Source organism: Bidens hawaiensis, unplaced genomic scaffold, assembly GCF_021521415.1.
Source record: "Bidens hawaiensis isolate Kalapana, Puna unplaced genomic scaffold, B.hawaiensis_p1.1 tig00022178_1, whole genome shotgun sequence".
Taxonomy (NCBI): Eukaryota; Viridiplantae; Streptophyta; class Magnoliopsida; order Asterales; family Asteraceae; genus Bidens; species Bidens hawaiensis.
The window spans coordinates 217263-241052 of NW_027493443.1; the positions used below are offsets into that span (position 1 = coordinate 217263).

Below are 23790 nucleotides of genomic sequence, written 5' to 3' on the forward strand. Positions count from 1 at the left end.
CAAAAAAATCTGGTAAAGCCAGTTAAATATCAACAAACATGGCACTTGTCTTGTATTTTTTTCCCTTCGAGTTTATACACTTTAACTGACGTGTGATAACTATATATACTCTACTCATGTACGAATTCTTCTAGTCATGTTGAATTGATTATAAATGATATGACATGACGTCAGAAAATCAAGTTAAGTGAGTTTGATTGTTTACGTCATAATATGTAAAAAAAACTTTTATACGAGATATTAATATTGACGTTACTCAATCGTCTTTGACTTAAGTAAGTCATCTAACAATCTTAATGTATGATATTGTTAAGTATAATAACTATAAATGCTGAAGTGATCAACACATAATATTTTTTTACACTTATGTTGTTTCTTGTATCGGAAATTTCAATACACGCGTTTAGGATAAAAGATGAAAGGTATATAATCATCAATGAAAGGAATCTCGTATAACCTCTAAGAAGTAATGGAGAAATTCGAGTCCTTGGCCTATCTTTGGATAAAAAAATAGATCGTCATTCAAATCTTTGTCTTGAAATGATTGGCGTAGTTTTTCCTTTTAAGTTGTGTTTTGTCGGTTTGGCCTCTAGCTTCTTGCTAGTTGTGCTTTCTAATAAAAGTTGTCATTTGAAAAAAAATATATAATTATCTAAAAGCAATTAATTAACATTGATTATGTATAGTGTATAGTGTAGTCAGTAATAATCAATTTCATTTATTGGATTTGGGGTAATGGCATCCTCATTTACTTAGCTAAAGTTGTTTACACTGCATGTTCTAAAGTGATTCTAAGCATGTCATATGTGATATCTGTTCTTGTCTATTTCTAATCTAATTCAACTTTTATCCATTGTTTTTTTTCACATTTTTTTACTATTTGAAGGAACCAAATTTGTAACTATGATGCAAAATAAGTGTTATCTTATACCAAAAGCTTACAGCTTTTGGAGAAGTTCACAAACAAAGTAATCTTAGCATTCTATTTCATTATAACTACGAACAATGTAATTAAATATTCTTCAATCCAATATAAAAACATCCCGATTTTTCGAAATTCACTTGTAAAGATGCCATATATCTACGTAATCTTGGAAAAGAAAGAACTAACTACAGGGATGATCCATGTAATAAATCGAAATTTCACATGTAAAACCGTTACATCTTCTGGTCCTTAATTAGAATGTATTGATGTTCGAAAAGTTCACATAATACTTTGAAGAAAGAATTAAAAGGAGAAGTACTTCAACTTAACACAAGAAATATTAGTGTAATTTTTCGAATTGTATACTTTAAATATATAATTATACATTTTAGAGAAAGAGAAAATCTATAATCCATGATTTTCAATATTAAAGTAGGAAGTCCACTATTTAAGGAATAAGTGAAAATTTGGGGAAATAAATTAAAAGAGATTAATCTACACATTCTTGTATGATTGGAGGCACATTCCTAGCAAAGAACAAATAGAATATAAACAAATAAGTGTTGATAATGCATATAATAAGTTTGTTGTCGTTAATACACGTATTTATATACTTGCTCATGACCTGATCCGACCTGACCTGATCCGACCCGATAATGATACGAATGTTTTTGATTTTGATGAAAAACAGGAATAAGAAACAGACAGAAAGAAGGATAAATGAGATTAAAAAAATGGTTGTTGAAGAAGATGGAAACAAGAGTTAGGGAATCTAATTCTCCCATGGACAGAAGTGCTGGCTAAGTTTGTCCCTCATGACATGACAACAACATAACTCAGCACCACCTTTTGGTGTGGCACATGCAAGCTAGGTGACAGCACCACCACCAGCCACCACAACACCACCACTGGCCACCACCACCACCATTAAAGAAAAAGGAGAGAATGTAATATAATATGTTACTGGCCTTGGGAGTTGAAAATGAAGTGGAGGAAACCAAGAAGAATGAGGGAACTTTCTTCCAAGTAATTGTTTAATCCACTTGTCCAAATGAAACATGTTTTGTTTAAAAACTTTGAATGGGTAAAAGGTAATGACTTTTTAATGTGTTTAATGTTTATACTATTGAGTATTTAGGTTGTTCAAAAGTTTAAAATTAAACCTCATTATTATCTTACACATCTTTTATGAAATTTGAATAGTGATGGAATTTTAATAAAATGCGAATAGTAAGAAGCTAGAAGCCGGTGGATACATACATATACAAACAGATGTACTCGAAAAGGATAGATCCGTGCACAAGTTATACATATAAGTAAAACATAGAATATATATTTAGAGTCTATTTGGTAATGAGGTAATGGAATAGACGAGAGATTGTAATGCATGAGGGAATGCAATGAATAAGGGAAAGAATTTGATTGTTATCATTTTATTGTCCTCTTAATTTGGTTAACCTATGATAATGACATGAATCATTACTTTGTAGTGTTTGGTAGATGAGAAAAGATGAAGGAACGAAACACAATTCATTAAAAATGACAAAAATAACACCGTCACAAAATAAAGAAAATTTACTAGTTCTCTCTCTCTCTTTCTCTCCCCCTCCCCCTCTATTTTCCACCGTCTCTCTCTCTCTACCTCTTTCTATATCTCTCCCTCTAGCCCCTATTCTCTCTCTCGTTAAAGAATGATGAGAGAAAGAAAGAGGAAAAATGAAATAGAATGAAAAAAAAAGACATCTATTGGCGGATATATAGGATCAACATGTTTATTAGAGTGAATGGATTTATTTTCATTGATCAATTAAACATTCCTTATCATCGATGCCCTTGAACGAATTTTTCAATTATCTATTTCTCTATCTCACACTAAACAAGTTGAAAAAACTTGTGTGCATAGACAATGTGAACAAACATTTTTACAACCCTTAGGTAGAAAGAATGCCCTCATGAAAACCCTCGGCTCTAAAACGCTTCTATTTTGTATGGTAACAACAACAACAATCATACTCAACATATCTCAAAAATAGCTAAAGCTATCTGTAGGGTTTGGGATGATAACATGTAGATAGATTCTTACATCTATCCCTAAGGATAGAGACGTTGCTTACAGTAAGACCCCCGCTTAAAAAATAAATCAATAAACAAGCAAAAAAACATAAAATAAAATAATAGAAAATAAAAGAAAATAGTAGTATATAAATACCATACTAAAGGCAATATACTATTGGTAACATTTAAGCAACATTTATAATAGATAGATTAATAAATAAATAAATAATATTAATAATAATAATAATAATAACAACTGTTATGATAAAAATAATAACCATAAACAGGAAATGAAAATAATAATAATGAAAATCAAATAATAAAAAGTTATAAGAAGAAATAACCTCTTCTCCCACGGGTCCTTAACCTTAATTCAACGTCTCTAAAAAGTCATATCCTGAACCATGTCCTCAGAGATGTGTCCACACATCCACCCTAACATCATCATCTTTACTACCTCCAACTTACGCGCATGTGTTTTCTTGATGGCCAAACAATCTGTTCCATCTAGCATCGCAGGTCTAACTGCAACCATATAAAATTTTCCCTTTAACTTAGGGAATCTCATGTCACACAATACCCATGTGGCAGCTCTCCATCTACACCATCTTGTCTGGACACGATGGACTACATCACTATCTATGCCCCCATCACTTTGTACAAACGATCCTAAGTATTTGAACTTGGTTGACTGCGGAACCTCTTGGCCTTCAATTAATGGTGATTTGAACGTCCTCATCATCGTTTACTCCACCAAAGTCACAATAAAGATACTTCGTCTTTGACCGACTAATCTTTAAACAATTACTCTTTAAAGCGGCTTGCCACTATTCTAGCCTCAAGTTGAGATTTTGTTTACTTTCGGCGATCAACATATATCGTTTGCGAAGAGCTTGCACCATGGAACAGACTCCTGGATTGACTTTGATAATTCGTGAAGGACTACTGCAAAAAGAAATGGGCTCAACGGCCGACGCTGATCCCTACTGAAGGACTACCTCCACGGGGAAGAAGTCGATATCCCCCACAGGCGCACGGACGCTTGTTTCAGACTTGGAATACATATACTTAATTATCTCTATATATTTTTCAGGAACCCCTCTACCCTTAAGGCTATCTCATAGAAGTCGGTGTGGAACACTGTCGTACGTCTTATCTAGGTCAATGAACACCGTATATAGGTTATGATTTATCTCTTTGTACTTTTCAAGATCAATGAACACCATACTATTACACTAAGTTAACTATCTATTTATTTATGAGCTAACTCTAATTGTTTCATATGGTTTCTTGACTTGTAAATTTGAAACTTCTGCCTTTCTAAAAAAGAAAAATAATAAATTCGAAAGTTCTCATTGAAATTGATTTGATCACGGGGTGATGTACAATTTTAATTTCCCACAATTGGCACAAATAAAACCAAACTTAACATGGTACGTATTTAATTATTTAAATTATTTTTTTTGGAAGTTTTGATATTGAGTTTCAACGATTCACATGATCAATAGTTATAAAACCCGGATTTTAACAAAACCATAAACAAGAAAACCCGTGATTGGCGTGATGTTACATTCGTTTTTTTGTGATTATTAGTGCTTGTAATTCTTCTAGTCGATTGTTTTCTTGTAACACATTTTATGTGGATGGATATGGTAAATTATAAAACTTTTTAACTGTGAAGTTGATAACATGTGTATATTATATAATGTAAGTTACAACAACAGTTATCGTGCGAGCATTGGAGTGTCGTTGTATGACAAGTTCTATGAAAGACATTGTAGAAAACTTATTTGTTAGGGGTGAGATTGCATAGAATGAATTGGGAAACCTAGAAGTTGTTATAGTTTAGTTATATGGGTAAGTTAGCTAAGTTATTATATATCTTGATCGTTATCACATAAGTTAGTTATTACACAACTAAGGTTCACACATAGTTTAGTTGTCGCCTAATGTTAGTTAGCGCCTAGTATAGTTATCGTGTAGATAAAGTTCACGTATAAGCATATTTAACATATAATCCTTGTTATGCAAGGTAGTGCGGTAACTAGGTAGTGTGATAGCTAGGCCATGCAATAACTAAGTTGTGTGATAATCATGTTATGCAATAATTGTCCACACAAGAACTTGGTGAGCGATAACTAAGAACGATTACTTGAACTTCTCATTAATCTATAAATTGATAGTTCTTGTGTGAACCTTCTAGGTGTCCAAATGTTCAATCAGGAAGACATTACCCTTTAAGTTGTTTACTAATACTAGGTGAGTTTCTACACCCTTATTTATGTAATGTTTTGAGCTAGTATGCATACTTATGAAATGAGTTAAAAGAGCTAACGGTCTGGGCTTCTCACATATGTTAATATAAAGAATGAATATGTAACTATTTATGAATTTATAAAACAAATGTGATAAAGTGGTGACATAAATGTTTTTAACTATTATGGGAAGCATACGTATGATGTACGATAATGTAAGCATGGAGAAGACGTGTAGACCTTATACATGCTTATATTATACTACACATGTCCCATTAAAAGTATCCATATTTTCTTTTTTATTTTTCTATTACAAATGTCCACTTTCAAAACTAATTAGTCAATTTTCAAGTTTACCCGTAAACACACACAACTAGCATTAATAAACAATATTGATGGACCCAATTTCCAAAGACATTATTGTCATTTGGTAAGCAAAAAAAATAATCATTCAATCTACCTTAAACTTTGTGTTTTTAGAACCATAACACTTACATAGAGACCAATGGAGTAACAATTGGTCATACACGACACGTGGAATGCAGAGTAAGTATAGGGAAGGCATGTAGACCTTGTACATTATGTTATATTAACTGGTCCTACATGACATGTCGAATGTTGATGACAAAGTTCATCACCCGACATGGCTACGTGGAATAGATAGGTGCACCTTACTTTGTTACATATGTTATGATAACAGACATCTCAACACGCATGTTGTATGATTACATGTTAGTGTTACAACTACGTAGTTGACTTTTAGTATGCAGAATAATATGTTTTACATTATTTTAACAAATAAGGGAAGGGTTATGTGGTGTGGTAGGGGGCTGTGGGGAAAAGTAAGTAAGTAATTGGACAAGACGAATGCATGGGGGAGGGTGCAGGCACTGAAAGAATATATAGATACAAAGGGTTGTATGTAATGTGAGGAAAAAGGTAGGTATATATTCGGAGTGGCAGAGGCAGAGGTTCACGAGGGTGGTGGGGTGTGTGTTTTGGGTTCTATGAAAATAAAATGATAACATGATTGGTGTGCCTCAGGGAATCTCATCTGACAACATCCTTCTGGTTTTTATCTCACACACGTATATATTTTTTTAACGGCCAACGAATACTTCGTACGCGGCCCCCATTGGCTAAAGGTAGCCCGAGACGGCTACTAGTCCGGACGAACGGAGACCCTAGCGGTCCACCTATATACTTGGATATTTTCACTCATTTATTATTTCAAAATCTTTTGACTTAAATAATAATGGAGTCAATTTATGTTACAAGATTTATTATAATGAATCTATGATTCTTTGATATGTAAAATGGTTGAACATGTAAACGAAACGAACTGAAATCGAATAATTAGAACTTGTTCATGTTCGTCTTGTTAGCTTTTATCGAACAAGTGGAGGATTCATGAACATCTAACTTAACGAAGTTACTTATTTATGTATGTTTATTAAAGAAATGAACTTGTTTGTGAACGCACAAACGAACAAATACAAACTAAAACAAACAATGTTTTATTTGTTGGCTAATTGGGAATGGTTAATGACAACATTTCGTTATGGCTACCAAGTTTGGGTTGATGTTTTTTTAACATTCATATTCATATGTAAAATTTACATATAAACTAATCAATGAACATAAATGGACGTATATAAACACATTGTCGAACGTTCATGAACACAACTGAAAGAACGTGGCATCTATTCGTGTTTGTTCATTTAGTTAAACGATCAAACGAAACTCCTTGTTCATATTTGTCAAACGAGCGAAGATACATGAACTTCTCGTCGAATCGTTCACGAACAGTTTGTGAAACGTTCGATTCATTCACGACCCTAGTTGAAAGTTAAATTGTACATGGTTTGACAATTTAAAATTTATTCAAATATTTTAGATGCATCAAAATGTGTTATTCAAAATACTATATTGTTAATGTAATAATATACTTTTTATGAACACATTTAACACATTATAAGTTGATGTAACATCTATATTTTTATTTTTTTCTTCATATAATATAACACTTCCAAAAAGTGGTCCCTATTTTTTTTATTTTTCTAACACATTGTGAAAGAGTTTTACAAAACGTTTAGATCGATCATATATATACACACATGAATGCAGTTCATCAGTATAAATATCAAGCAATCAAAATAAAGTTGATAGTATAATTAAGTTTATAATAACACCAAAAGCAAACTCAATAAACATTATACACATAAAAAGTTAAACTAAGACCGAGTGTATTTGGGTGACATTCCTAGCCACCACAACCTCTTTTACAACAAACTCCTTTGTCAAACTACTACAATAGAGGGCACCAAGGACGGTTACCTCTTTGGGCACTGATCGGCTAACGAGCGCGAAGGACAAGGAGTGTGGGGCTAACTCATTTCTAACCAATCAAATTATTGTTTCTTAATTTTTGTGTAGAGAAGATTAAATAATCATTTTGAGTTAGTTAAACCATTACGTTTTTTATGAAAAAGCTAGTGAGAGTCCTCATGCCTACGTGGCAGTGACGTGACGAGACGTTACTCACATTTTAGTTAAACCACAACATACACATAGTCTCAGTATATTGTTCGGTCCTTTTAAAATATATTGAGGCTCCTTTCGATCCTAATTCTTCTATTATAGTGATTTTTATGAAAGTCATTAGTTAAACACTTTCCTGTGTGATAGATGATGGTATTCTATCATAATGGCTTTCATAAAAATCACCAATCTGGTTAAAACACTTTCATGTAAAGTGATAGATGGTGAAATATCATAATTTCATAATTATATGATGGTATTCTTTTGGGTATATGATGAAAGGTGATTGATTTGGTGTATGTGAATAGACTGAGTATGGATGGTAAAATATCACATTTTGATATTCAGTCAGTGTGTTGTGTAGAATAAAATAAAATATTTGATAATGGGAGAGTTATGTTAGCCCAGTTCTTGTGAAAACGTTCTGTCACGTTAAAACCGCACCCCTTTAACAACAGTTGTAGTTAAAGCCATGTTGCCATGTTAAAGCCTTAACATTTAGCATTTGGACTTCACCATTTCTCCTTTGCCGCTCTTTAATATGTTGAAGCCTTTTCCTTACCGCTCGGACTTTAACGCCCCATCGTGGTGTGCCAAGCATCAAAGTTGAGCCACGTCCGCTTTTAAAACATCCTTTACAGCACACAACAACAAACCTTATAATTAATGACATATAGTGATGAGTATATTATTTTGTAGAAAGTATTAAAATAAAATTTTAATATACTTATATTTTAGTAATTGTCTCATTGTTAAATTATTCATTTTTTTTAATGAATGTACAAACTTAGTTTATTATTTAAGTATACAATATTATAAAATCTAGGGACGTGCTTTGTAAAATTTTCATTTATAGTCCATTCTACATGTAATATCAAGAATAGAAATCATGATGTCACTTGAGATAAGATCGACATCAATGACTTGCAAAAAATAGAAAATCATGATTGCAATTTAGATTGATTCATAATCCAGCATAAGGTGATCCAGATTCACCGAACGCATTGAACACTTTAGGTGAAAGAAGAGTAACAATCGAGCTAGCTTACATAGTTGATTTATCAACGAATGCTTCATGAAGATAAGGATGTAAATATTTGACACGACATGAAAATATGACGTGAATATAATATGAAATTTGTGGGTTTTGATTTTAAATGGTTTTTAGTCGAATGGATGCATTTAGCTAAACGGGTTTTGTTCGTGTCAATCCAAAACGGTTAGTGGGTATAAGGTTGACCCGTTTAACCTATTCATTTATTTACTTTTAAAATTGTGTTTATGTAATAACTTAAAACTAATTCGGTATTTTTCTATCCAAAATTTAAAAAGTTGCAAATTTTAAAATTTGTTGGCATAGTTTAAACATGAGTGTCTTAAAAAAAGTAAGAGTAAACTGTGGTTTCCGTCCTTGTGGTTTGTTCAAATATGTTGTTTTAGTCAAGTAGTTTTAAATTTACGATTTTCGTCTTTATTAATTCTGGTCGTTAAACCCATCAGTGTGCCCATCACGTGAGTGACAATTTTATCCTTTTTCTCCCAAAATAAACCACGTCTCTAATTCGCAAGCCCTCTCACGTGAGGGTTTGGGTGTATTCGAAGTAAAAAGGACAAAACTGTCCATCATGTGAGGGACACACTAATGAGTTTAACGACCAGATTTGACATGATTAATGAGGTTGGGTTCAACTGCAAGTGAAATGAAACCACGGGATGAAAATCGAAATTTGAAACTATTGGACTAAAACCGCAGATTTTGACAAACCACAGAGATGAAAATCGCAGTTTACTCAAAAAAATAAATATAATGCAATTTTAAACATGAAATATGAATTAAGACAAAAAAGAAACAGAAAAGTAATATATATTTCGGGTTAAACTAGTCATTTTCATTTAACCCTATGAATGGACGTATGACGTGTGTAAGGCCCCGAACCCGGTAGCCCTACTTTAGCGTCGGATTTACTCATAAACACAGTTCTTACAAATCAGAGTTAATTAAAACTTTCGCGGAATATAAAAACTTTCATAAAACATTACAGCAATCCAAAAATTTGCCTTAATTAAACATTCATGTCTTTCAAAATAAACGTCAATTAACATTAAAACATCTTGAGTCTTCAGATGCCAGTTTCCTATTCGCCCACCATGTGCCCGCTCAAGCTAGCTGTCTCATTCTACTCACCTGCGTGCATACTAAAAGTCAGCTACGCTGAGTGAGTTCTAGTTAATCGGACGTCATACAATACATACACATACATACATATCCGAAGATACATATCCATACTTAATCCGTTACCCTACTACCATCCATACATACATATCTACAATCACTAACCTCAGTCTACCAAGAGTACGTTCATAGTCCTCCGTCTATACCTGTACTCAAGATCGTGAACACGTAAAAGGTCCGCAGTCCTTACCTATGTTTACCAGTTATGGTACGTGCAAGGTCTGCAGTCCTTCCCTGTACCATCCTATATTGACAACACGTACAAGGTCCTCAGTCCTTCCTTATGTTGCAACCTAAACCATAGCACGTACGAAGTCCGCAGTCCTCCCCTATGCTAACACAAATATAGCACGTATAAGGTCCACAGTCCTTTCCTATGCTGACGCCTATCTACAATACGTATAAGGTCCGCAGTCCTTATCTACGTTGGCGTCTATCACCTATAACCATAGCACGTACGAAGTCCGCAGTCTTCCTCTATGCTACCACAACACAAATATAGCACGTATAAGGTCCACAGTCCTTTCCTGTGCTGACGCCTATCTACATTACGTATAAGGTCCGCAGTCCTTATCTACGTTGGCGTCTATCTCCTATAACACGTATAAGGCCCACCGTCCCTATCTACGTTTACATCTATCATCTACATCACGTATAAGGCCCGCAGTCCTTAACTACGCCATCACTTGCCAAGTCTATGTCCAACAGAAGTTAGAGGGATTCGCCATCCTAACTTACTAGGTCGAACGTAGGACTCACATACCATTAGTGTACCTGTACACACATACTTCACATATACAATAAGTACATTATAGCATAAGAACACTCTAGGCGTTCTTTACATCATTCATTTAACAACCATACCCCTTGTCGATACGTGCAATATCCGAAGATCGTTCACGCCCTGACAAGTGTTCATTTGTAATGTTCATACATCTTCGATATATAATATTCGTACCTTTATTTTTAACCTGACAGTACGCGCAATATCCGAAGATCGTTCGCGTACCTACAAGCAATCATTCATATCCATCACATATATCACATATGGCATACACTTATCACTTAGGATAAATGTATTAACAACACATCGAGTATGCACACAGCCTCGAAAACATAACAAGGAATGGGGCTAGAAACTCACCTGAACTTGGTTACTTCTTCGGCTACTGATTATTCCTTCTCGAGCTGTGCGCGTCTAACTGTTTAATAATTGAATATCAAATACTACTCTAGCCATCCTCATTACTACTTAATTAGTCTTACGTGTCTAAGCCAATTTTACTTCATTGAATCATTACCCGGTTAGTTAATCGTTACTCGTTAATCCTTTAAGGGCATCTTTCATAAATTATCAAAGTCCAAGGGCTACTATGTAATTATCTTATTCCTTTCTATGTCTAGGGACCATTCTGTTTTTATATTAAACTCCTAGTTCTTTACTTTGCCCTTAACGAATTGGGTAAAGAATCATCCTCTGATTCGCTAAGCTCCCATAACGAACTAGCTAACGAATCACCCTCTGATTCGCTAAGCTCCCATAACTAATGAATCACCCTCTGATTCGCTAAGCTCCCATAACGAACTAGCTAACGAATCACCCTCTAGTCCTCTAAGTTTCCTTAGCGAACTAGCTAAAGAATCACCCTCTAGTTCTCTAAGTTTCCTTAGCGAACTAGCTAACGAATCACCCTCTAGTTCTCTAAGTTTCCTTAACGAACTAGGGTTAAGTCAGGGAACATTCCCTGACACCTTTATCTTTTCCGGCGCCGTCATCGCCGGAAAACCGCGTTTTCGCCAGAAAAACGAGATCTCACCCGTTCTTCCACCGTTTTCATCGTTTTTCGTCCCGTTTGATCCAGATTTGAGCTAGGGTGATCCCTAAACTCATCTTAGGTCTGGTTTATACCCCATTCCACCTGGATCTTGTGATTTAAACGGTTTAACGGTGTCGGCTCGTCGTTACGCGACTATAACTAACGTTTTAGGCTCGTACAATATTAAACTATCATTACCTCGGGTCGGAAATCGATTATCCTTCTTCTTCCTCTTGATTTCGGCTAGAGAGAGAGAGCTAACTGTGTGTTTTGGTGGTGTATAGATTATGTGTGAAATGAATGGAAAATGGGGATTAAGGTTTATATAATTATGGATCATGGGCTTAAGCCCATGGCCTCTTCCTTCCTTCCCAAGTCCATAACCCATATCCATTACCCAACACTAGCCCGACCCATAATAGCTTCTACTCTATTAATTATTTTCCGACTAACCCGAGTAAACTTTCCCACTGATATTAATTTATTTAATTATAATATTCTTAGAAATTTCGAGATGTTACAACGTGTCATGTTTGGGTTCATATACGTGACATGATTTTTAGAAACCTATCGTGTTCGTATTGTTATAAAATTTAAAGTTCGTATCGGGTTTGACCCATCGACCCATAAACACAACCAATTTTCGCTCAAAGGATATACACAGGTGGTTCGAGTATTTACTCCCCTCCGAGTGACGTATTTTGAACTAAAGCCATTTAAAAATATGGGTGGGTAGGTGGATGGACTATATGCCTAATTTCCCTAAACTTAACTGTTTGAATTGGAGTATAGGCATGCAAAGTTGAAAAGCATTATCAGGGATATTGTTTACAAAGCTGGTTTTCGGGTGTTTAAGGGCGACTATTTCCGGCCCAATCACTTCAGTAGGCCTAAAAATTTTAAAAAAGTTTATAATATATATAAACTTATGTAATGTAAATGTTTAAATCGAATTACCCGATTCCTTTTTTACATTTTATATAAAATAAATATTTTTTTTGTGTACAACTCAAAGCATAACCCAATCAGCTAATTTCCCAATTATAAAATAAAAAAATAAATCATTTTACTTAAGACTCGATTTTTTGTCTTGCCTTCAGTTCTAAATTTTCATGGATGGCTCTGATTGTTTGGATATGGTATGAATTGTGGTGCCTAGCCAAAATCTTCTGATAATCTTGATTTCGTTTTTAGTGAACTCAATTTGGAGTCCGGTTTTCCTATGGTGCAAATCCCATCTATGCAAACGTGTAATTCTGTTAGTGAACTCTTGTAGATACCAAAATTATTGTTTCTATCCTTTAACCTAAAAAGAGGTATTAAATTATCTTTTATAGTCCATTTGAAAAGCAAGAAATAATGTGGTGTTCAATAACAAAAGATCCTCTTCTTTGAAGATAATTGAATGATTAAAATGGTGCCTTTGTAAAATGTTAACTGAATTTTTTAACAATAGTTAGTGGATAAGAAGAAATCCATGATATATCAAAACGTAAACTTTAAATATGTAGTAATCATCCTAAGTCAACTTTGTTTTCCGAGTGAATATGCTCTATACATTTTAAAATTTAAACAATTATAATATCAAAGTCAAAACCATCTTTTTTAAGTGGCATTCACATATCACTCATTGTAGATCGAATAAACATAGATATATGTATTAAACAATTATAAAAATGATACTATTTTCTTAGAAACATAAATATTTAAATCACAGTTGACCTTCACAACATGCTTATAGAATATATGCCAGCCAACTATCCAATCATCATTTTACTATTTCTCTCCAACATCTATCACGTATTATTTTTTCTATTCCAGCTTAATGACACAACTTAATTAAAATAAACATTTAGAAATCTCCATAGTTATTCATTATCGAAGTCAAAACCACCTTATTCAAGTGTGGAAATTGTTGATCTTTTACAACGTTTTGTTTTTAATAAATCATTTACAATTAATCTTTTGGTTAGGGGTTTGGTTTCAATATCAAGGGGCTGTATTTTTTGTTCGTTGTCAGATGAATCTTTGGGTCATGTCTTTCTTGACTACGTTTGGGCTAAAGAGGTTTGGAGAGGTATTTCTTTATGATGTGGATAGGACTTCAAGAGCTGCTATTGGGTCGATAGACAACTTCTTGAGGTAGCCTCTCACCCGTCTTCTCATTTGGGGAAACGGATTCTTAAGGCTATTATCTACTCTTCTATTTGGAGCATTTGGAAACAATGGAACACGGAAAACTTTTAGCAACATAGTTTTCAGCTGTTTTCAACACATAGTTTATTTTGGAGGTAATCAAGAATGATCTTTATGGTTGGAGTAAGCACAAATCTTCACATAAGGGATTGTTTGGCAAGACTGGATCGTCTCTCCTTTGAACTATATCTTGGTTTGAGTAGTTTGTTATTTGGTGTATGCTTGTAGTTTTCTTTATTTGGTTGTAGACTATTTGTTCCCTCTAGCTCCTAGCAAGAGGCTATTTGCTTTCTAATTTAATTTGCTTTGTCATAAAAAAAATGAATACTAAAAAAATGCCGACTAGAATAAACTCCTTAAATGTTGGAACCCATGATCTTCTTCAAATATAATATAACTTTGTTTAAAAGAAACAAAGTTGCAACTTGTTGTTTGTTTACCTTCTATTTCGATCTTCTTTGGTCTCTCCTTTGGACTATATCTTGGTTTGAGTAGTTTGTTATTTGGTATATGCTTGTACTTTTCTTTTTTTTGGTTGTAGACTATTTGTTCCCTCTAGCTCCTAGCTAGAGGCTCTTTGCTTTGTCAATAAAAAAAACGAATACTAAAAAAATGCCAACTAGAATAAACTCCTTAAATGTTGGAACCTGTGATCTTCTTCAAATATAATATAACTTTGTTTAAAAGAAATAGTGTTGCAACTTGTTGTTTGTTTACCTTCTATTTCGATCGAAACACCACACTTTAACGAGTGAAAGGATCTATAAATTTGAACTTTTTGAACATGTAGAAAGATACGAACGGGCTGGATATATAATAATCACACGTGGATCTAGCCCATAAAAAGAAGCCCAAGGCCTTGAAGTAAAGCCCAAATTGCGTTCATATTCAAGAAAACATGACATTTGAATTATTATGGACTCCGTTGCTAAGAGGCTAAGAGCCCATACGAATCAAGTGTTAAATCAAATACAAAAATAAAGTATGTAACGAAGTTGAGTTCGTCATTTGTAGTACTATATTATATAAAATTACAAAAATGAAGATGGTGATTCATAATTGAAAACTTGGGAAATCTGAGAGTCGTGATGTATTTTCATATCAAAATATTATGATGTTCTCTTAAAATTTCAATAGAACAAAACTCAGTAATTCTTAACAAGAATTTTGTATGATTTCTATGATAATTTTCGAACCGGGGATTTTGACTCAAATGACGATATGTCGTATATGGAGTACAAAGATTAGGTTTGGAAACCACCTAATCCCAATTGCAACTGCACTCAATTATGACTTAAGATTTTAACATGTGACAAATCCAAATGTTTAAAGTCTACCTTTAATGGACCTTGCTACCAAGGCCGCTACCCCCTTGGCACTTACATTGTTTAGGGGCTTCATCCACGTTTTAAACTTAAATAAGTGCGCACTATGCATCCCTTGACTTGTTTAATGAATATTATGACTCACATTGGTAAAAAAAACAAGTTGATCCGATAACACTAAGAGCATGTTTGGGAATTTGGAGCTTTTAGGTGTTTTTGGAGGGGCATTTTGGACATTTTGCCTATCCAAAAAGCCATAAGCAATTTCAAGAAGCAATCCCAAACACCCCCTAAGTATATCTAACATGCAATGCATAGTAAGTTTGGAACCATGTTCGTTCTCCTATATCCAAAACCTAGGTGTACGTGTTCGAGTTTGTGTTCGGATCGTTCTTTCTCTCTTTAACCATTCATCACTCTTTTTTTCTTTTTATTTTTTTAAATAGAAATTGAGTTATACAACGGTCTAGTCTCAACTATCTAGAGATAAGTGACACACTTGACTAAAAAGTAAAAAGTTCATGTTGAGCATATGTTATTTTACCCTTGTATTGTTAAGAAGTCTGTATATAAAAATAAAAATGTAAGCTCCAGTATTAGTGTTGTGGTATATTTTTGAATATCCTAGTTTTTTTTCCTGTAACCTTGTTTTCAAATTTCAGTAACATTATAAAATATTTGGATTCTTGTTACAATTAGTCAATTATCATAGGCAATTTAACAATAACTATCTGCTAATTTCAGCCATCTAAGTCATTTCAAGTAAAAAAACCATTAAATCATTTTCTATAAGATTCTCATATCACTTTTGCTATCATTAAAATATTATTCAACAAATCCTTCATATTAAGTTATTAACAATTCACCTAATCTTATTAAATTACTTTCAATTTAAGTAAGATGATTGATTCGTACCAAACGCTAATATAAATACATTATTGTAATATAATTATATATTCCATAATCCATATGAATCAAAAAAGTAATATTATTATGTACCACACACAATATTAATATATTGTTGGATATGGGGACGTGTGTGGTTTAATCAAAAATTAAGAAACGGATCGAATCAAAAGATTCTTGATGGATTAGTCTTTCATTAGTAAGCCAATGGGTGCAAGGAAATGTAAGAATAGAAAGCCATCATGCAAAAATAGTTTGTTTTATTTATTTTCTTTATATATGATTTAGTTTGCGGTTAATCGTATATTCTCATAATTAGGTTATGTATTGTAGGCTAACTAATAGATGCTAGTTAAAAAGCAATATCATTGTCACATAGATAGTGGAGCTTTAACTAGCCTACCATTTATCAAACTCATAATGGTTTGGGATGGTCCCTATATATTTTCTCTCGATAAATCACCACATTAGCTCCACATTATATTTCATACTTCATTTTAAAAACGTTAATTTTCTTCAACAACAAAAAGTCTCCACAAACCCAGTTAAAACTATTATTAGTTGAGTGCCCCACCCTAGTTATCTCTCTCGCCCATAAATTCAAACTACTACTTCGAACAACAATCCCACAACAGTGATGCCCAAATCATGTCCTGTCCACTCTTAACCCACATCAAACGGACGACATCGACAAACTTCCCATTACATATGCCCTGACACACTGTTGTCACATCAAACAAACTCATAACAAGTCATATATGCCATATGCTATTTCAGCAGTCTCTCAACGACGTGACACTAACTGACTAACACACTATACGACATTATATGTATTATACCACTAACATCACTCACTATCAGTGTTGTAGAAATCACAAGTCACTAACCATGCGATGATGTGAAGACTAGTGATTAATCAAGATTAATCGTAACAAACTTTAATGTATAATGTTTCAGTTTTATAAATGCACACACACATTTTTATATATGCACAAACGCATTTTTCCCAAGATTGGCCGGAATCTCTCTAAAAACCGATACTGAAACCTCACCGAACACCGCTGATTTTAATCAGAACCTCGCTAGAAAATTCCAATTAATCGATTTGATCATTAACCAGTTAGCTCAAAATTAATCGATACGGTTTAACCTAGCAATTAATCAAAATAATCATGTATTAATTGACACGTGGTCACGATTTTTACGACACAACTTATCGGTTATCATTATTATTATATCCAAAATCTAGATAATGATAAGATATTTATTAATAACAAAAGTAACTACCTTCCAAAAGAGGAAACCCTTCTTCCTTTCTTCCTTCCTTCCTTCCTTCAAACCCTCATTGACCTTCTTAACTCAAACCCTAACCAATAATAATAATAATAATAATAATAATAATAACAACAACCACCCATGGCCACTCCAAACCCACCATGCGACTACTGCAACCACCACACCGCCGTCATCTTCTGCCGCGCAGACTCCGCCAAACTCTGCTTATTCTGCGACCACCACGTCCACGCCGCCAACGCTCTCTCCGGCAAACACCACCGGTACCAGATCTGTGACGGCTGCCGTAACGCCGCCGTCTCCGTCCGATGCGCCACCGATAACCTCGTCCTCTGCCCTGACTGTGACTCTGACTCACATGCTAATTGTACTGTCTCAGCTGTACATGATCGGATACCCGTTGAGGGTTTCACTGGTACACCTTCGCCAGTGGATCTTGCCGCCAGTTTCGGGTTGGATTTGGATCAGATTCACCGGGTCAAGAAAACCCGGTTCGGTAATCCGGATCCTATTCCGGGTCATGATCCGGGTCGTAATTCGGATCCGGGTCAGTGGGAATACTCTCAGAATCACCGGCCGAAAAAAACCCAGTTGGGAAATTCGGATCCGGGTCATAATTCGGATCCGGGTCAAAATCCGGGTCAGTGGGAATACACTCAGAATCACCGGGCGAAGAAAACCCAGATGGGAAATCCGGATCCGGGTCGTAATTCGGGTGAGTGTGAGTACCCGTTGTTCGACCCGAATTCGTGGATGCAAGATTTAATGGTTCCTGATGAGAATATTAATATTGATAATAATGATAATAATAATATTAATAATGGGAATTGTGGGAAGCAGAAAAATGTGATCTTGAAGCAGTTAACCGAGTTATATAAACAGAGTTTGTTAGTATCGGATGAGCCGCCATGTCAGCAGGGGGTTGTTAATGATGATGGGAATGATAATGGGAATGAGAATGGGAATGTTAATGATGAGGGTGATGATGGTAATATGGATGAGGTGCAACACGGGCACCAGCCGCTTACGTCGTTGTTGATGATGCAGGGTCCGTTCGATGTGGATTCGTTGAAAGATCAGAGCTTGATGTGGAGTTCTAAGCCAAGAGATCATAGAGGCACACAGGTAGTATATGTTTTTAATAAGTTTGATGATGGTTTAGAATAATAATATAAAGATTATACCTTTTTGTTTGTTAATATTTGTTGTATTGGTTAGAAGGTTTGGAGGTATTAGTGAATAGTATTTAAGTAATTTGTATTGTCAATGTGTTGTTGCATTGACACATTGACACAAATGTGTAAACTAGCCGAGACTCTCGGCTCGTTTCGAGGTCTTTTTCTAAAGCTTGGGCTCGGATCGTGAGTTGTTTTTTCAAGCTTGAGCTTGACTCGGGCTCGGCTCATTTGTTACTAATAAATTAGTTTATATACATTTTTATTACTTTTATATATTTTGATAAAAACCTTAACATGCCTAAACTCGGATCGAGCTCGTCAGCTCGTGTGCAATACCTTAAATGCGTGCAGTACCTTAAACGAACTAAAGTTCGGCTCGAGCTTGTTATAGAGTTAAAACATACTAAAACTTAAAAATACACTAATGATTTTCCCATACATGGCTCAGACTTGATAACTAAACGAGCTTTTTTTGAAGCCCGGGCTCTATAAGGCTCGTCTCGAGTTTTTATCAATCCAATCTCGAGTAGCTCGCTAGCAGCTCGACTTGTTTACACCCGTAATATAAACTTTCTTTTATTGTCAAGATTTCGGTTATTTAGGTATAACTTTGAAGTTTGAAGCCACCCTTTGACTGTCTAGAAAGCAGTATCTCTATTAAATATAATATCATCCTCTAAAGCATGTTTTACTCTTTTGTGGATTGTCTTAGTGTCAACAAGTGGTATTAATATACTACCAAAAGTAGTTAATACTCCAAATGAGTCCTTTTTAACCCATTAGAGTAATATAAATTTGTAAACTTTGGTTTTTAATATTGCTTAAATTGATCATGTGATAACACGCGCGCGTGCACACACATAACAAGTATTATTTGTTTAAACATAACAAGTATTATTTGTCAAAAGAGTAAAAAACGGTTTTCGTCCCTGTGTTTTGTCGAAATTTGCGGTTTTCATCCCTGTGGTTTCATTTCACTTGCAGTTAAACCCAACCCCACTAACCCCGTTAAGTCTGGTCGTTAATCCCATCAGCGTGCCCCTCACGTGAGGGGCAGTTTTGTCCTTTTTCTCCCCAAATAAACCCCAACCCTAATTCGCAAGCCCCCTCGCGTGAGGCGCTGAGATGTATTTGGAAAAAACGGACAAAATTGCCCCTCGCGTGAGGGACACAATGATGGGTTTAACGATCAGGCTTAACGGGGTTAGTGGGGTCGAGTTTAATTGCAAGTGAAATGAAACCACAGGGTTGAAAATCGCAAATTTGAAACTATTGGACTAAAACCGCAGATATGGACAAACCACAGGGACGAAATAAAATAAGCAATTTCCATCTGCTTGTTGAAAACAACTTATATTATCCTAAAATAACATTTCTTTTATCATGCGTTTCTAAATAATAACTTTCCAACGGATTAACAAACTTTAACTATTTACGCCTTTTTCTTGTAGATATGGGATTTTAACATGGGTCGGTTGGCTAGTCCGGACGAATCCGATGCAAACAATGAAGGATTCATGATAAAAACAATTAACGAAAGCTTAAGTGAAGCAGATAAAACCGCGTTAGGAGAAATTTATGGGATAAATTACTCCACACACCACACTGAAATTGCAGCTTTCAATGTAAGACGGTTTTTCGCTTTTGCGTTTCTTATGATTCTAAAATTATATTAAATTATTAACCATGCCAAATATTAACTTGTTTTGTGCATAATTCAGAACTCAAATGACAGAATAACAAGTTTTGTAACACCAAATGGATATGTTGGTGGTTCAAATGATATCCAGTTCACCGAGCAAAATGTGATCGGGTCTGAAAAACTTGCCACATCACTGACTAAAGCTGATTTAGAGCTTTTGGCGAAGAACCGAGGGGATGCGATGCTTCGTTACAAGGAGAAGAAGAAAACAAGAAGGTATTTTTATGTTTTTTAGTTTTTTTTAGTTAGGGGTGTGTGAGAGACCTACAAAACCGATCCGAAACCGAAAAAACCGAAAAAATCCAAACAGGAAAATCGAACTGAAACAAAATCCGACGGTTTGGTTTTATGTTTTTGTAAAAACTGAACTAACGGTTCGCTTTTTTTTTTTTTTTTTGCATGTAATAGAAACTGAACCGAATTTCTAGATTTTTATTTTCTTAATTTTTATTTGAAGTACTTTATAACAAAGTTATTTACACCTAAATTAATTATTTTAGGCCAACTTTCTTTTCGGCCTAAAATTTTCAAGCTCAAATGGCAAAAGTTAAAAAAACCGAAACCGAACTTAAACCAAAACGAAAACCGAAAAAACCAAAACCAGACGGTTTCAAAAATCCAAAAACAAGAGTTTTGATTTTCAGTTTGGTTTTAGCCCCAAAACCACATCGAACCGCACCACACACACTTCTATTTTTAGTTGCATAATAATTTGTTAAGGATTATCATTTAAGTATTCAGATGTGTGTAGATACGACAAGCACATCCGATACGAGTCGAGGAAGGCAAGGGCTGATACTAGAAAGCGAGTGAAGGGTCGGTTTGTGAAGGCTAATAATGAAGACGGCGGTGGTGGTTAAAATGATCTTTTGGGGACGCGTGTTTATGTGTATTTATGTAGTCTTTAATCTGTTGATGATTAGAAGTAGTAGTTGTTTTTAGGTGTTTGACAGGACATTTAGGAGTATGAAAAACGAGGATTTGGAGATGGTGGTCTTCAAGTTCCTAAAAATGTACTAAATTATATATTCTTTTGTGTCCAAATGTTGTAACTTTTGGTTGTGATTCTCTTGGCTATGGGTCAACCTGAAGGATAAAATTGGAATTAAAAAGTAGGTTTAGAGCTTGTTTGGTGAGAAAGCATGAGAGGTTGTGTGTAGTGTAGCAAATTTTACTATATATAAATTGAAGGTGTGTTGCCGCAAGCGGCACCTAATTGGTGTAAGATTATTATTATTATTATTATTATTATTATTATTATTATTATTATTATTATTGTTATTATTATTATTATTTTGGCAACGAACATAATGAAAACCCGTCTAACTGATTTAATTTTTGGTTTTTTAATTCCGGTATCGTAATGAGTGTGACGAAAACCGATCGAATTTGCTAATCATCGTGTTTCCTTTTAAATCTAGTACTGTAATGAATCTGACGAAATGACTGAATACCATTTTTTTAGTTCCAGTGGCGTAACGGTCATGAAGGAAACTGACCGAATTTACGTAGGCTTGCCACCTCAACACCTCAGATCGACAACGGTTGGGTTTTACCAACGCTCGAGTTTGACCGATCGACGCTACCCATTGATGATTGGTCCACCTTAATATTTATTCATGGTTTAGTTTCGGTACAATAACACACATAAACGAAACCGGCCGAATTCAGATCGACTTACGGTCTCAACGCTTGAGTTTTACCACCATCTGCCTGGGTTTCCCTAATCTGTCGCTGGGTAATTCACTAGTTGTATACAAATTTAACCTTTTTTTTGGGGTCAAATTTCAGTTCATACAATTGAACTTCAACTCTTCAAAAACATAAAAGCTTCCCAAAAGTTACTCACATTCTTGTGCCAACTCACATACTCCTTTATAAAATATATACATATTTGTTCATTGTGAGACTTAAACCTTCAACGGTTAACATCATATGAAACGACATGTTTTCACTACAAGTTCTTTGGTTCAAAAGATTTCGAATATGTAAAAGTTTAGTTTTGAAGGTCGTAAAATACCATATGAAAAAAAATCATTAGAAGGAAAGGTGAGAGTAATATGCATGAGATATGCTACTCTAACGAGCGAGTAGGGGAAAAGATGATCATATATGACGAGGATGAACTTAAAGATGGCAATGGATGAGAATTAGTAATTATAGTCCTATATCTGGTTGTAAAACTATGTCTCATTCTTGGTCCAATAACCGTCAAATACCACACATAACCATGGATATTGGGTATACCCTTAGTTTGCTAAATGTATAATTTTATGTTTTTTACTATACATAATATCATCAAAAATACAGATCGTAAAGAATATTTAATTTTATACAAAGTGAAACTCGTAGAATGAAGCATTATTAGACAAGAATTAAGGAAAAATAAATATTTTCAGGTATTTGATTCAGATGTATCGTTTAGGTAAACGGATATATGATTTGGGGTAATTGGTTTGTGTATCATCTAATCCTATATTTGTACTATACCTACGAAATATATATATTTTTTAATCTGACACCCGGTTTCAAATCCGAATACCAGTCTCAAATGTTTCAGGTATTCCCTCTGAGCTCGTGTTTGTTTATTATTTTTTTTCCATAGATGAATAGATGATATAGGGATATAGGTTAAGAACATAAGATGTGTTGGACTTGGAGTAATCATGTGTTATTGTATTAGCCCTGAACCTCTTGGGCTAGGCCCAACTATAGGTATAATATACATGTGTGTAGATCAGTAGATGTAGACTAGAATTAGGGCCAACATCCTGCTATACCTAAAACATATTTTCTAAACATTGTGCTATATAGTTATTTAATCTTTTAAAACTATGTTTCTTTTGCAATGTTCAATGGCTATGATAAGACCCGTCGCTATGGAGCGGGGTTGAGGTTGATGGCGGGCGCCCTTGGGCGCGGAACACCAAGGGGCGCCCTTGGTGGTGGGGCGCCAGGGGTGCCCATCGTTTGGACGGCCGGCGCCTTTGGGTGTGGAGGTGGGCCCCTTTTCACACACACATACATACATATGTATATGTATATGTATATATATAGGCGTTTTTGGGGCATTAAACCATAGTAGTGCATTATTTATTGGGGCTTCGATGCCCCCCGATGCTTACATGACGCTGACGTGACACTGTGGAGGAGTTTCGAAGCCCCCCACCATAGATGATAGTCTTAGGTGTACATAGTAAACAAAGAGCCCAACAATGAGGGTCCCCTACCATCAAAATTTTCTTTTTTGACCAAATGGGACATGTTTTTGAACATGAAGCAAACATGTGATGATGATGATGCACATGAACATAAATAGATCTTCTTTATATGATGGTTCTTTTCAACCCAAGAACAATAAAAA

The 23790-nt window shown here is 34.7% G+C and overlaps 1 protein-coding gene across 1 annotated transcript; it reads left to right on the forward strand.

Moving 5' to 3' along the window:
* The first annotated feature begins 17615 nt into the window (after window positions 1-17615).
* LOC143564943 (zinc finger protein CONSTANS-LIKE 15-like) lies at window positions 17616-21491 on the forward strand. The gene is made up of 4 exons (XM_077052078.1): window positions 17616-18671; window positions 20176-20349; window positions 20446-20642; window positions 21178-21491. The coding sequence occupies exons 1-4, from the start codon at window positions 17670-17672 to the stop codon at window positions 21284-21286; spliced, it is 1482 nt and encodes a 493-aa protein (XP_076908193.1). The 5' UTR covers window positions 17616-17669; the 3' UTR covers window positions 21287-21491.
* Window positions 21492-23790: the final 2299 nt, after the last annotated feature.

Bases quoted from the DNA above. Each gene is read 5' to 3' on its own strand.
- LOC143564943 (XM_077052078.1), top strand. From the start codon at position 17,670: ATGGCCACTCCAAACCCACCATGCGACTACTGCAACCACCACACCGCC. The intron at 20,350-20,445 runs GTAAGACGGTTT...TGCATAATTCAG, and splicing joins CTGAAATTGCAGCTTTCAAT to AACTCAAATGACAGAATAAC. The intron at 20,643-21,177 runs GTATTTTTATGT...AGATGTGTGTAG, and splicing joins GAGAAGAAGAAAACAAGAAG to ATACGACAAGCACATCCGAT.